General features: G+C 43.9%; 1 protein-coding gene across 1 annotated transcript in view; it reads right to left on the bottom strand.

Moving 5' to 3' along the window:
* Positions 1-10132, bottom strand: part of LOC138356208 (mucin-6-like) — a 95301-nt gene extending 85169 nt beyond the window's left edge. The window contains exons 1-3 of the mRNA XM_069311940.1: positions 9813-10132; positions 4387-4695; positions 115-230 (exon numbers count right to left, since the gene is read on the bottom strand). Of these exons, the coding sequence (XP_069168041.1) occupies positions 115-230; positions 4387-4695; positions 9813-9949 (562 nt within the window). The 5' untranslated portion in view covers positions 9950-10132. The remainder of the gene's footprint in view (positions 1-114; positions 231-4386; positions 4696-9812) is intronic.
* Between the last annotated feature and the right edge of the window lie 1316 nt (positions 10133-11448).

Raw genomic sequence — 11448 nt, 5'->3', positions numbered from 1 at the left:
CAAATCTTGTATATATCTAAAAAAAAAAAAAAAAAAAAAAAACTTACATAACATTATGGTCCTACCCGACCTCACAAATGAAAACAACTTGAAAAAAAACTCTTAGAGACTCACCTCTCAGGGGGGTTTTGGAGGGTCGGCCGCCCTTAGCAGGTGGACGATTCTTGGTGGGTCCATCGCCCTTCGCAGGCACTGCCACCTCGGCGTCCGTCTCATACTCAGTGCCGGCGCTGGTGGGGCACGAACATTATGTATGGCACAGATGTAGTATGTCATGCGAGCATAGACAACAGGGGTTATGCTTCACGACAGACAAAGAGAGAGAGAGAGAGAGAGGTGCTGTGTCATGGAGACAAAGGGAGGCTGTGCAGCTTGATGACAACAAAAAGATGGCTGTTGTGTACATAGGAGCCAAGGGTTGGGTGTAATACAGTCACTGCCTCTGTGTACCTCATGGGCACTGTCTCTCTCTCTCTCTCTCTCTGTCCCTCTGTGCAGTCCGCCATCCTAAGGTTTCCCAACGTCAAGAAAATGGCCAATGTAAAGTGTCCTCTCCTAACCTACCACAGGACACAAAACAGAAACTGGGACAGTATGTGACTTCAAGCCACTGCCATTTTTTACATATATATACACACACATTATATATATATATATATATATATATATATATATATATATATATATATATATATATATATATATATATATATATATATATATATATATATATATATATATATATATATATATATATATATATATATATATATATATATATATATGCAAACAAGCCTGAATGGTCCCTAGGACTATATGCGACTCAAAACTCACACCCCAGAAGTGATTCGAACCCATACTGCCAGGAGCAACGCAACTGGTATCTACAGGACGCCTTAATCCGCTTGACCATCACGACCGGACACAAGGAAGTGATAGCCGAAGCTATTTGAACCACTTCCCCGCCGGCACTTGGATGGTAATCTTGGGCATAGCATTTTATCAAATCACCTCATTCTTTGGGGCACACGTGAGGAACACAAATGTGAACAAGCCTGAATGGTCCCCAGGACTATATGCAACTGAAAACTCACACCCCAGAAGTGACTCGATAAGTGTGTATGTGTATGTGTGTCTAATTACTTAAGTGTAGTTACAGGATGAGAGCTACGCTCGTGGTGTCCCGTCTTCCCAGCACTCTTGTCATATAATGCTTTGAAACTACTGACGGTCTTGGCCTCCACCACCTTCTCACTTAACTTGTTCCAACCATCTACCACTCTGTTTGCGAAAGTGAATTTTCTTATATTTCTTCGACATCTTTGTTTAGCTAGTTTAAATCAATGACCTCTTGTTCTTGAAGTTCCAGGTCTCAGGAAATCTTCCCTATCGATTTTACCAATTCCTGTTACTATTTTATACGTAGTGATCATATCACCTCTTTTTCTTCTGTCTTCCAGTTTTGGCCTATTTAATGCCTCTAACCTCTCTTCGTAGCTCTTGCCCTTCAGTTCTGGGAGCCACTTAGTAGCATGTCTTTGCACCTTTTCCAGTTTGTTGATGTGCTTCTTAAGATATGGGCACCACACAACCGCTGCATATTCTAGCTTTGGCCTAACAAAAGTCATGAACAATTTCTTTAGTATATCGCCATCCATGTATTTAAATGCAATTCTGAAGTTAGAAAGCATAGCATAGGCTCCTCGCACAATATTCTTTATGTGGTCCTTGGGTGATAGTTTTCTATCTAGAACCACCCCTAGATCTCTTTCTTTATCAGAATTATTTAAAGATTTCTCACATAATATATAGGTTGTGTGGGGTCTATGTTCTCCTATTCCACATTCCATAACATGGCATTTATTAACATTAAATTCCATTTGCCAAGTGTTGCTCCATATACTTATCTTGTCCAGGTCATCTTGAAGGGCATGACATTCATCTAAGTTTCTTATTCTTCCTATTATCTTAGCATCATCAGCAAACATGATCATATAATTCTGTATACCAACTGGTAGATCATTTATGTCAGACAATAAACATCACTGGTGCAAGAACTGAACCCTGTGGTACTCCACTGTGACATTTCTCCAGTCCGATACATTGCCTCTGATTACTGCCCTCATTTTTCTATCAGTCAGAAAATCTTTCAGCCATGTTATAAGCTTACCTGTCACCCCTCCAATATGTTCCAGTTTCCAGAACATCTTATGTGGAACTCTGTCGAAAGCCTTTTTTAGGTCCAGATAGATGCAGTCAACCCAACCATCTCTTTCCTGTAATATCTCTGTGGCTCGATCATAGAAATTGAGTAAATTCGATATACAGGATCTTCCAGATCGAAAACCATACTGTCTGTTTGATATTATATAATTTCTCTCCTGGTGTTCTACCGATTTACTTTTGATTAGTTTTTCCAATACTTTCACTATTTCACTTGTCAATGATACAGGTCTATAATTGAGGGGGTCTTCCCTGCTGCCACTTTTGTAGATTGGAACTATGTTAGCCTGTTTCCACACGTCTGCTATGATTCCTGTACACAGGGATGCCTGAAAGATCTGGTGAAGTGGAATGCTGAGCTCGGATGCACATTCTCTCAGAACCCATGGTGAAACTCCACCTGGGCCAACTGCTTTGTTCTTACTGAGCTCCTTTAGCATATTTTCCACTTCATCTCTAGACACCTCTATACGCTCTATGTTAATCTCTGGAATTCTTATTGTGTCTGGTTCTCTGAAGATTTCATTTTGTACAAACACACTTTGGAACTTTTCATTTAATGTTTCACACATTTCCTTTTCATTTTCCGTGAATCTATTTCCCATTTTCAACCTCTGGATATTATCCTTTACCTGCAATTTGTTGTTTATGAATTTGTAGAATAGGCCCGGTTCTGTTTTACATTTATCCGCTATCCCTTTTTCAAAATTTCTTTCTGCCTCTCTCCTTACTGCCGTATAGTTGTTTCTCGCATCTTTGTATCGCTGGTATGTTTGGGGGTTTGGCCTCTTCCTATACTGATTCCATTTTTGTGTCTTTTAGTCTCTGGCCCTCACAATTTCTGTTGAACCAATCCTGCTTTCTAGCCCTGCATCTCTGTTTTGGTATGAATGTTTGTGTGCCTTCCTCGTATATTTTGCAAAATTTGGCATAGGGAGGAAGGTACTGGATGTCAAATATCTCTTCTTCTTTCCTGGTGAATACTAGATCCAGTACTGATGGTACATCTCCTTCCCTCATTCTTGTGGCCTGCTTTATGTGTTGATACAAGAATGTCTCCAGAATGAGGTTCACAAATCTGCATGTCCAAAAGTCCTCCGTTCTTGCTTCATAGGCCTCCCAGTCTATTGCTTTAAAGTTGAAGTCCCCCAGTATCAACAGTCGTGATTTATCTTTATCTGCTTGTGCAATAATATCTCTCATGACCATTATGAGGCCCTCTCGTTTGTCATCTAGTTCTTCCTTTGTCCATGTGTTGCTTGCTGGTGGACTGTAGGCATTTAAAATTATCAGCTTATCATCCTGATTCCAGACCTGCAATGCCATTATGTCAATATCTCGAGGGTTTTCAAATATTAACTCTCTTACCTTCAGGTGTTTTTTCACCAGTACAGCCACTCCTCCTCCCTTCCTAGTTTTCCTAGTTGTGTGTGTGTGTGTGTGTGTGTGTGTGTGTGTGTGTGTGTGTGTGTGTGTGTGTGTGTAAATCACGACAAATACGTGATTACAAATGTGACAGTGTCAGACCACAGAGGAAAATTGAAACAGGAATTTCCTTAAGTACTTTCGTATATTAATATACTTTCGTATATTAATATACTTTCGTATATTAATATACGGAAACAATGTCATACAATTGCTGGTGTACAGTTTGGAAAATACACAATTCAAATATTCTGAATTATTGTAATTGACAAATCAGTTACTGATTTCAATTCGTTGCGAAATTTGTAACCTTGGGTCAGTTAATCTATCAGAATTTAATATAAGAATTCAACAGTTTATAGCATATGTAATTACATTTTATTTGAAAGAAAACACCCAATATAAGCATTTCTTTAAAATACACATTTTGTTCATAAAATATATAATAATAATGGAAATAATAATTATAAAAATAATAATATTTATAAAATAATAATAATAATAATAATTATGAAATATTTAGATATATAATAATGACTTAAGTGTGAACACAAATTGAATGATAGAGATTACCGCTAATAAGAAAGGAGATGAGAAGCAGGTTACAGTGTTAAACACTATAGGAAGCGTAGGGTTCGTACCATTACTGTACAACAATGTGCTAATGTTTATATCTAAATAATATGTACAGTAGTGACTTGTGAGATGTAGAGCATATCCGCGCTCCTTACTACTTACGAGCCTCCTTTGGTAGGCTTCTCCGGGGGCAAATATGAGAACTCCTCCTCTACAGGCTGTGGTATGGGGTTGACCCGAGGACGACCTCCATTGGACGCAAGCCCTGGAACTGAATACCGGTTCCCGAACTTGGTCGAACCCTTCCTACTTCCATCAGGTTCTGACCTGAAACCCTCGAGGTCCTCAGGATCCAGACGCTCGACGTCAACCAGATGATGCGGGGTTTTAGCAGGAAACTGTCGTTTAGCTCTGAGAGATCCGAAGAAGGAAGGACTTGTGGGGCGCCCGGAGCCTTCGAGTCCGTCGGGACTGTAGAAGAAAGACGACCTGAGAGTTAAGCAAACGAGGAACAGAGCGCAGCTCGACCTTAACAAAGAAACAAAAAATCGGTAACAGTTGACAGACATGTCAATTACTCTGAAACATTACTGTCTAAGATTATATTAACAAGGTTTGTCTTAGATGGAAGGTGGGGGGGGGGGGCCACACCTGGCCACCTGCACTATCATGGTCGGGAGGAAGGTGGGGGGCCACACCTGGCCACCTGCACTATCATGGTCGGGAGGAAGGTGGGGCCACACCTGGTCACCTGCACTATCATGGTCAGGAGGAAGGTGGGGGGCCACACCTGGCCACCTGCACTATCATGGTCGGGAGGAAGGTGGGGGGGGCACACCTGGCCACCTGCACTATCATGGTCAGGAGGAAGGTGGGGGGGGCCACACCTGGCCACCTGCACTATCATGGTCAGGAGGAAGGTGGGGGGCCACACCTGGCCACCTGCACTATCATGGTCGGGAGGAAGGTGGGGGGGCCACACCTGGCCACCTGCACTATCATGGTCGGGAGGAAGGTGGGGGGCCACACCTGGCCACCTGCACTATCATGGTCGGGAGGAAGGTGGGGGGGCCACACCTGGCCACCTGCACTATCATGGTCGGGAGGAAGGTGGGGGGGGCACACCTGGCCACCTGCACTATCATGGTCAGGAGGAAGGTGGGGGGCCACACCTGGCCACCTGCACTATCATGGTCGGGAGGAAGGTGGGGGGGGGGCACACCTGGCCACCTGCACTATCATGGTCGGGAGGAAGGTGGGGGGCCACACCTGGCCACCTGCACTATCATGGTCGGGAGGAAGGTGGGGGGCCACACCTGGCCACCTGCACTATCATGGTCGGGAGGAAGGTGGGGGGGGGGGCACACCTGGCCACCTGCTGCAAGTATTGACACTGATAACGTGATACTGATATTACTGACTGATACATAACACTGACAATTATACTACAGTATATTTAGTGTAAAATCTCTAACACTGTCCATGGAAGTTTTAACAAGATGCATATGTTAGTGAGAATGGTTCAGGAATGGCTACGACTGTGGGGCAATTAACATGAGGAAGAGGTAACGTAGATGGACACTCGAGACGAAGAACGTTAATAAGGGAGATAGAAGAAATGCCCGAAACGCATTGCGTAATAGTGGCTTTAGGCATTGTATGTACTAGCTCTATCTATATATCAATCCATTAATGTAACATCACTCGTATGTATGTACCTTACCTGAATAAACATATTTATATATTATTTATTTATAAATAACGCAGTGACAGAAACAACCGTATCAGACTGAAGAAACGCATTTATAAGTCATACAAGAGATAAAGAAAATCTAAAATACTTCTTTACATGCGCGAAATCTAAGTTAAAAACCTCCGTCAGTATTGGACCTATACTTACAAGTGAAGGTTCATACACAGAGGACGGCAAACAAATTAGTGAAATGCTAAGAAAGCAATATGAGGACGTGTTTAGCACCCAAGTTAACAGAATGAAAGTGGAAGAACCGGACTGCTATTTATGCATGATATCCAAGCCCTCAAAATTAAACCGATATAAACCAACCAATACTGAACCAACTCAATATTCACGATATCAACACGAACTCTGCAGATTTTGAAAGAGATTGACAACATGCACTCGATCCCGAGTCCAGACTCATGGAATTCAATATTTATAAAGAAATGTAAAGTGCCAGTAGCACAAGCACTCAGTGTAGTGTGAAGAAAAAGTTTGGACACGGGGAAGGTTCCAGAAGCACATATATCACAGATATAGCGCCTCTACACAAGGTACAGAACAAGGAATTGACTAAGAACAACAGACCAGCCGCACTGGCGCCCCACATAATGTAAGTGTTTGAGAGAGTGATCAGGAGTCATATCTGCATACTTGAGACAGTTAAACAAGTCCCAGCTGTGTCTGGGTACAAGTGACAGGATGAACAACCCAGCGGGTTTTCTTCCTATTGGGGAGTGTTGTACATGCTGCTATGGCGGTGTGTCCACTCACAGGATGAGTGACGCTGCCCAATACTGTCACTATGGCGGTGTGTCTACTCACAGGATGAGTGGCGCTGCCCAATACTGTCACTATGGCGGTGTGTCCACTCACAGGATGAGTGGCGCTGCCCAATACTGTCACTATGGCGGTGTGTCCACTCACAGGATGAGTGGCGCTGCCCAATACTGTCACTATGGCGGTGTGTTCACTCACAGGATGAGTGGCGCTGCCCAATACTGTCACTATGGCGGTGTGTCCACTCACGGGATGAGTGGCGCTGCCCAATACTGTCACTATGGCGGTGTGTTCACTCACAGGATGAGTGGCGCTGCCCAATACTGTCACTATGGCGGTGTGTCCACTCACAGGATGAGTGGCGCTGCCCAATACTGTCACTATGGCGGTGTGTTCACTCACAGGATGAGTGGCGCTGCCCAATACTGTCACTATGGCGGTGTGTTCACTCACAGGATGAGTGGCGCTGCCCAATACTGTCACTATGGCGGTGTGTCCACTCACAGGATGAGTGACGCTGCCCAATACTGTTACTATGGCGGTGTGTCCACTCACAGGATGAGTGACGCTGCCCAATACTGTCACTATGGCGGTGTGTCCACTCACAGGATGAGTGACGCTGCCCAATACTGTTACTATGGCGGTGTGTCCACTCACAGGATGAGTGGCACTGCCCAATACTGTTACTATGGCGGTGTGTCCACTCACAGGATGAGTGGCACTGCCCAATACTGTTACTATGGCGGTATGTCCACTCACAGGATGAGTGACGCTAGCCAATAAACTCGCCCCTCGGGGCAAAATTCAAATCTGCAGTGTTGTGGAGAGAAATGACCTCCACAACCCAGGACAACATGGATATAGAGCGGGAAGGTCATGCTTTTCACCGCTACTCAACCACTATAACAAAATCACAGATGCATTAGAAGAAAAATTGCAGATGTTGTATACACGGATTTTGCCAAGGCCTTTGATAAATGTGACTCAAGTGATGGCCCAATAAATAAGGTCAGTAGGAATAACATGTAAAGTAGGACAGAACGCGAAGAGTAAAAGTTAATCAAATAAAATCGAGTCCAAGCATAGTGAAAAACTATACTACAGGGCACAGTTCTGGCACCACTGTTTTTCCTTATTCTCATTTCAGATATAGACAAAAATAACTTTGATATAGACAAAAAGTCACAGCTTCGTGTCATCTTTTGCAGATAACACAAAAATCAGCATGAAAATTACTTCTGAAGAACATTCAAAAACTACAAGTTGATATTAATAAAATTTTCGTCTGGGGAGCAGAAAAATAACATAATGACTAACAATGATAAATTCCAAGTACTTAGGTAACAGCATGTCAAGGATTTGGGAATAATGATGTCTTACGGTCTAACGTTTAGGGAGCATAACCAAGCAAATATTGCGTCAGCCAGAAAAAGGATAGAATGGATTACGAGAACCTTCAAATCCAGGGATCCCATCACAATGGTTGTACTCTTCAAATTACTTGTGCTGTCCCGTCTTGAGTACTGCTCAGTACTCCCTTCCCCCTTCAGAGCAGGAGAGATAGCTGAAATAAGAGGGAATACAGAGAACATATACGGCACGCAGACACGATAAAGCACCTAAATTATTGGGATCGTCTCACAGCTCTCAGAATGTACTCTCTAGAAAGGAGACACGAGAGGTATCAAATAATATATACATGGAAAATACTGGAGGGCCAGGTCCCAAATTTACATAGTAAAATAACAACATACTGGAGTGAACGATATGGTAGGAAATGCTGAACAGAGCCGGTGAAGAACAGAGATGCCATAGAGACAGAGAACACTGTATGAACATCAGAGGTCCACAAATGTTTAATATACTCCCAGCAAGTATAAGAAATATTACCGGAAGAAAAGTGGAAGTCTTTAACAAAAACTGAACACTTATCTGCAAGAAGTGCCGGACCAACCGGGCTGTGGTGGATATGTGGGCCTGCGGGCCGCTCCAAGCAACAGCCTGGTGGACCAAGCTCTCACAAGTCATGCCTGGCCCCGGGCCGGACTTGGAGAGTAGAACTCCTAGAACCTCATCCAGGTACCATCCAGGTATACTCCAGATGTCATACATAAATCCTTCAATATCGGGATAGTAAATAATTGGAGTGCGTTGGGCGAAGACGTGGTCGAAGTTGACACACAAATATAAATACAATAAGAGCAGTAAAAGAACAGAGGTATTCCATTACACTACAAAATGTTCAATAGGTTGGGCGTGGACGCTGGAGCTCGACCCAGCAAGCACCTCTAGGTAAAAACTATCACTACCGCTCCTGTACTAACCTAGATGTGCTTGCGGGGGTTGAGCTCTGGCTCTTTGGTCCCGCCTCTCAACTGTCAATCAACTGGAGTACAGATTCCTGAGCCTATTGGGCTCTATCAAATCTACATATGAAACTGTGTATGGAGTCAGCCTCCACCACATCATTACTTAATGCATTCCATTTGTTAACTACTCTTGACATTGAAAAAATTCTAATGTCTCTGTGGCTCATCTGGGTACTAAGTTTCCACCTGTGTCCCCTTGTTCGTGTCCCACCTGTGCTAAAGAGTTTGTCTTTGTCCACCCTGTCAATTCCCTTGAGAATTTTGTAGGTGGTTATCATGTCTCCCCTTACTTCTCTGTTTTCCAGGGATGTGAGGTTCAGCTCCCTTAGCCTTTCCTTGTAGCTCATACCTCTCAGTTTCGGGACCAGCCTGGTGGCATACCTCTGAATCTTCTCTAACTTTGTCTTGTGTTTAACTAGGTATGAACTCCAGGCTGGAGCTGCATACTCCAGGATTGGTCTTACATAAGTGGTATACCAGGTCCTGAACGATGGTGTGTGTGTGCTCACCTAGTTGTGCTTGTGGGAGTTGAGCTTCGGCTCTTTGGTCCCGCCTCTCAACTGCCAATCACCCGATGTACAGAATCCTAAGGGCCTATATATGTGTGTGTGTACAGTATAATTAAATACTTTTAAGGTGTTATTTACCAGTAGAATATAACAATAAGAGGGTGGTTAATACAAGATATATTATGGTCTTACAAGTGGTGGGGGTTGTAAGGGCCCCTACGGTAGGTGTTGACCTGGTTCCCGCCAGAAGGACTTGCGAGCAACAAGACAAGAGACAAGGCGGCCAGCAACACAGAGGACGTGCTCCTCCAGCTGGACGCGGCCACCATCTTGAGTGTCGCTGCAGACACTTGGCCCTCCTCAGCTTACGAGCCACAAGTCGCCTTGGTTTACACGAAGAAACAAGAGAGGTAAACTGGTAGACCTGTGTTAGGTCCAGTGGTTGGAGGGCTTCTGCAGCCACCTGCACTCACAGTTGGCAGCACACCTCACCCCCTACAACCCTTAAATGTACATCCGGATCACGTTATCATATCTCAATGGCGGTTACTTTCTCTCTTCAGTTGCTAAATGGGCATAATTTATAACACTAACCGAATATACCTTTTACAGTCTTATAGATAATGAATAATTGTTTTCCTGAGGGAGAGAAATCTTGTACGTCATGAGTGAACCTGCCATGGCCAGCTAACCATCCGTCCAGCCTCTACACTTGGCTAGCCTCCCAGCGCCCGCCCATGTTGGTGGTCATAAGAGGCAGCCAGGCTCCTCCTACCACACATGAGCCAGCAAACACCTGCACACGAGGCACGTGTCAAGTGTGATAAGGTATCTCGCCAATGACGGTAATCAGCATCGATATTTCCTTAACGGAACCCAGTGTTGGGGTTCCCGGCGCCCTCTAACACCACCATGGGTTATATCATGAGTTCTCGGTCTCCATGGGTTCTACCATGGGTTCTACCATGGGTTCTACCATGGGTTCTACCATGGGTTCTACCATGGGTTCTACCATGGGTTCTATGCTAATTGAAACAAGCACAGACCCTACAGCCGGCAGCTTCTTCCAGCAGCTGAGTGTGGCAATACAGGGAACTGCACACGACATTCAGGGTTCCTACCTGCTATCTGAGGAGCTACAAGAACTCAACAGCCTGTGACGACTAACTTTGTACCTTGTATGTAACCAAATTAGTAAGTAAGTAATTATCAAAAGAAGGCACCAAACCGGGAAGGCTATGTAGCACCATCAAATGTGCGGGATAATCAGAGGACACTAAATATCACCAAGGATGACAATACCAGATTTGTAACTTATTTTGTGTAATAAAGTTTCATATACAATAATTACAAATATATATAAAGAGATGGTAGAAAAGCATGTGTGATCATGCAGGTGGGAGCCCCACAAGGCGCGGTGGGGCTCCCATATATTTTTATTTTTTTATTTTTTTGAGATATATACAAGAGTTGTTACATTCTTGTAGAGCCACTAGTACGCGTAGCGTTTCGGGCAGGTCCCTGGAATACGATCCCCGCCGCGAAGAATCCTTGTTACAACCAAGTACACATTTTACTGTTGAGTTAAACAGAGGCTACAGTTAAGGATTTGCGCCCAGTAAATCCTCCCCGGCCAGGATACGAACCCCTGACAAAGCGCTCGCGGAACGCCAGACGAGTGTCTTACCACTACACCACGGAGACTGTATAAAGACTGCTTCCTACTTACCTTTCACCTTACCTTTCTCTCATCTTACGTGTTCGGTGTGTTGGATATTTCTCTCTTTTTACTTACCTCTTTCTCATGTTTATGTATTTATTGTCTTGG

The sequence above is a fragment of the Procambarus clarkii genome, chromosome 71 (genome assembly GCF_040958095.1).
Source record: "Procambarus clarkii isolate CNS0578487 chromosome 71, FALCON_Pclarkii_2.0, whole genome shotgun sequence".
NCBI lineage: Eukaryota > Metazoa > Arthropoda > Malacostraca > Decapoda > Cambaridae > Procambarus > Procambarus clarkii.
Note: the sequence above shows the minus strand (reverse complement) of the source record. Positions and strands in the feature narration are given on the sequence as shown.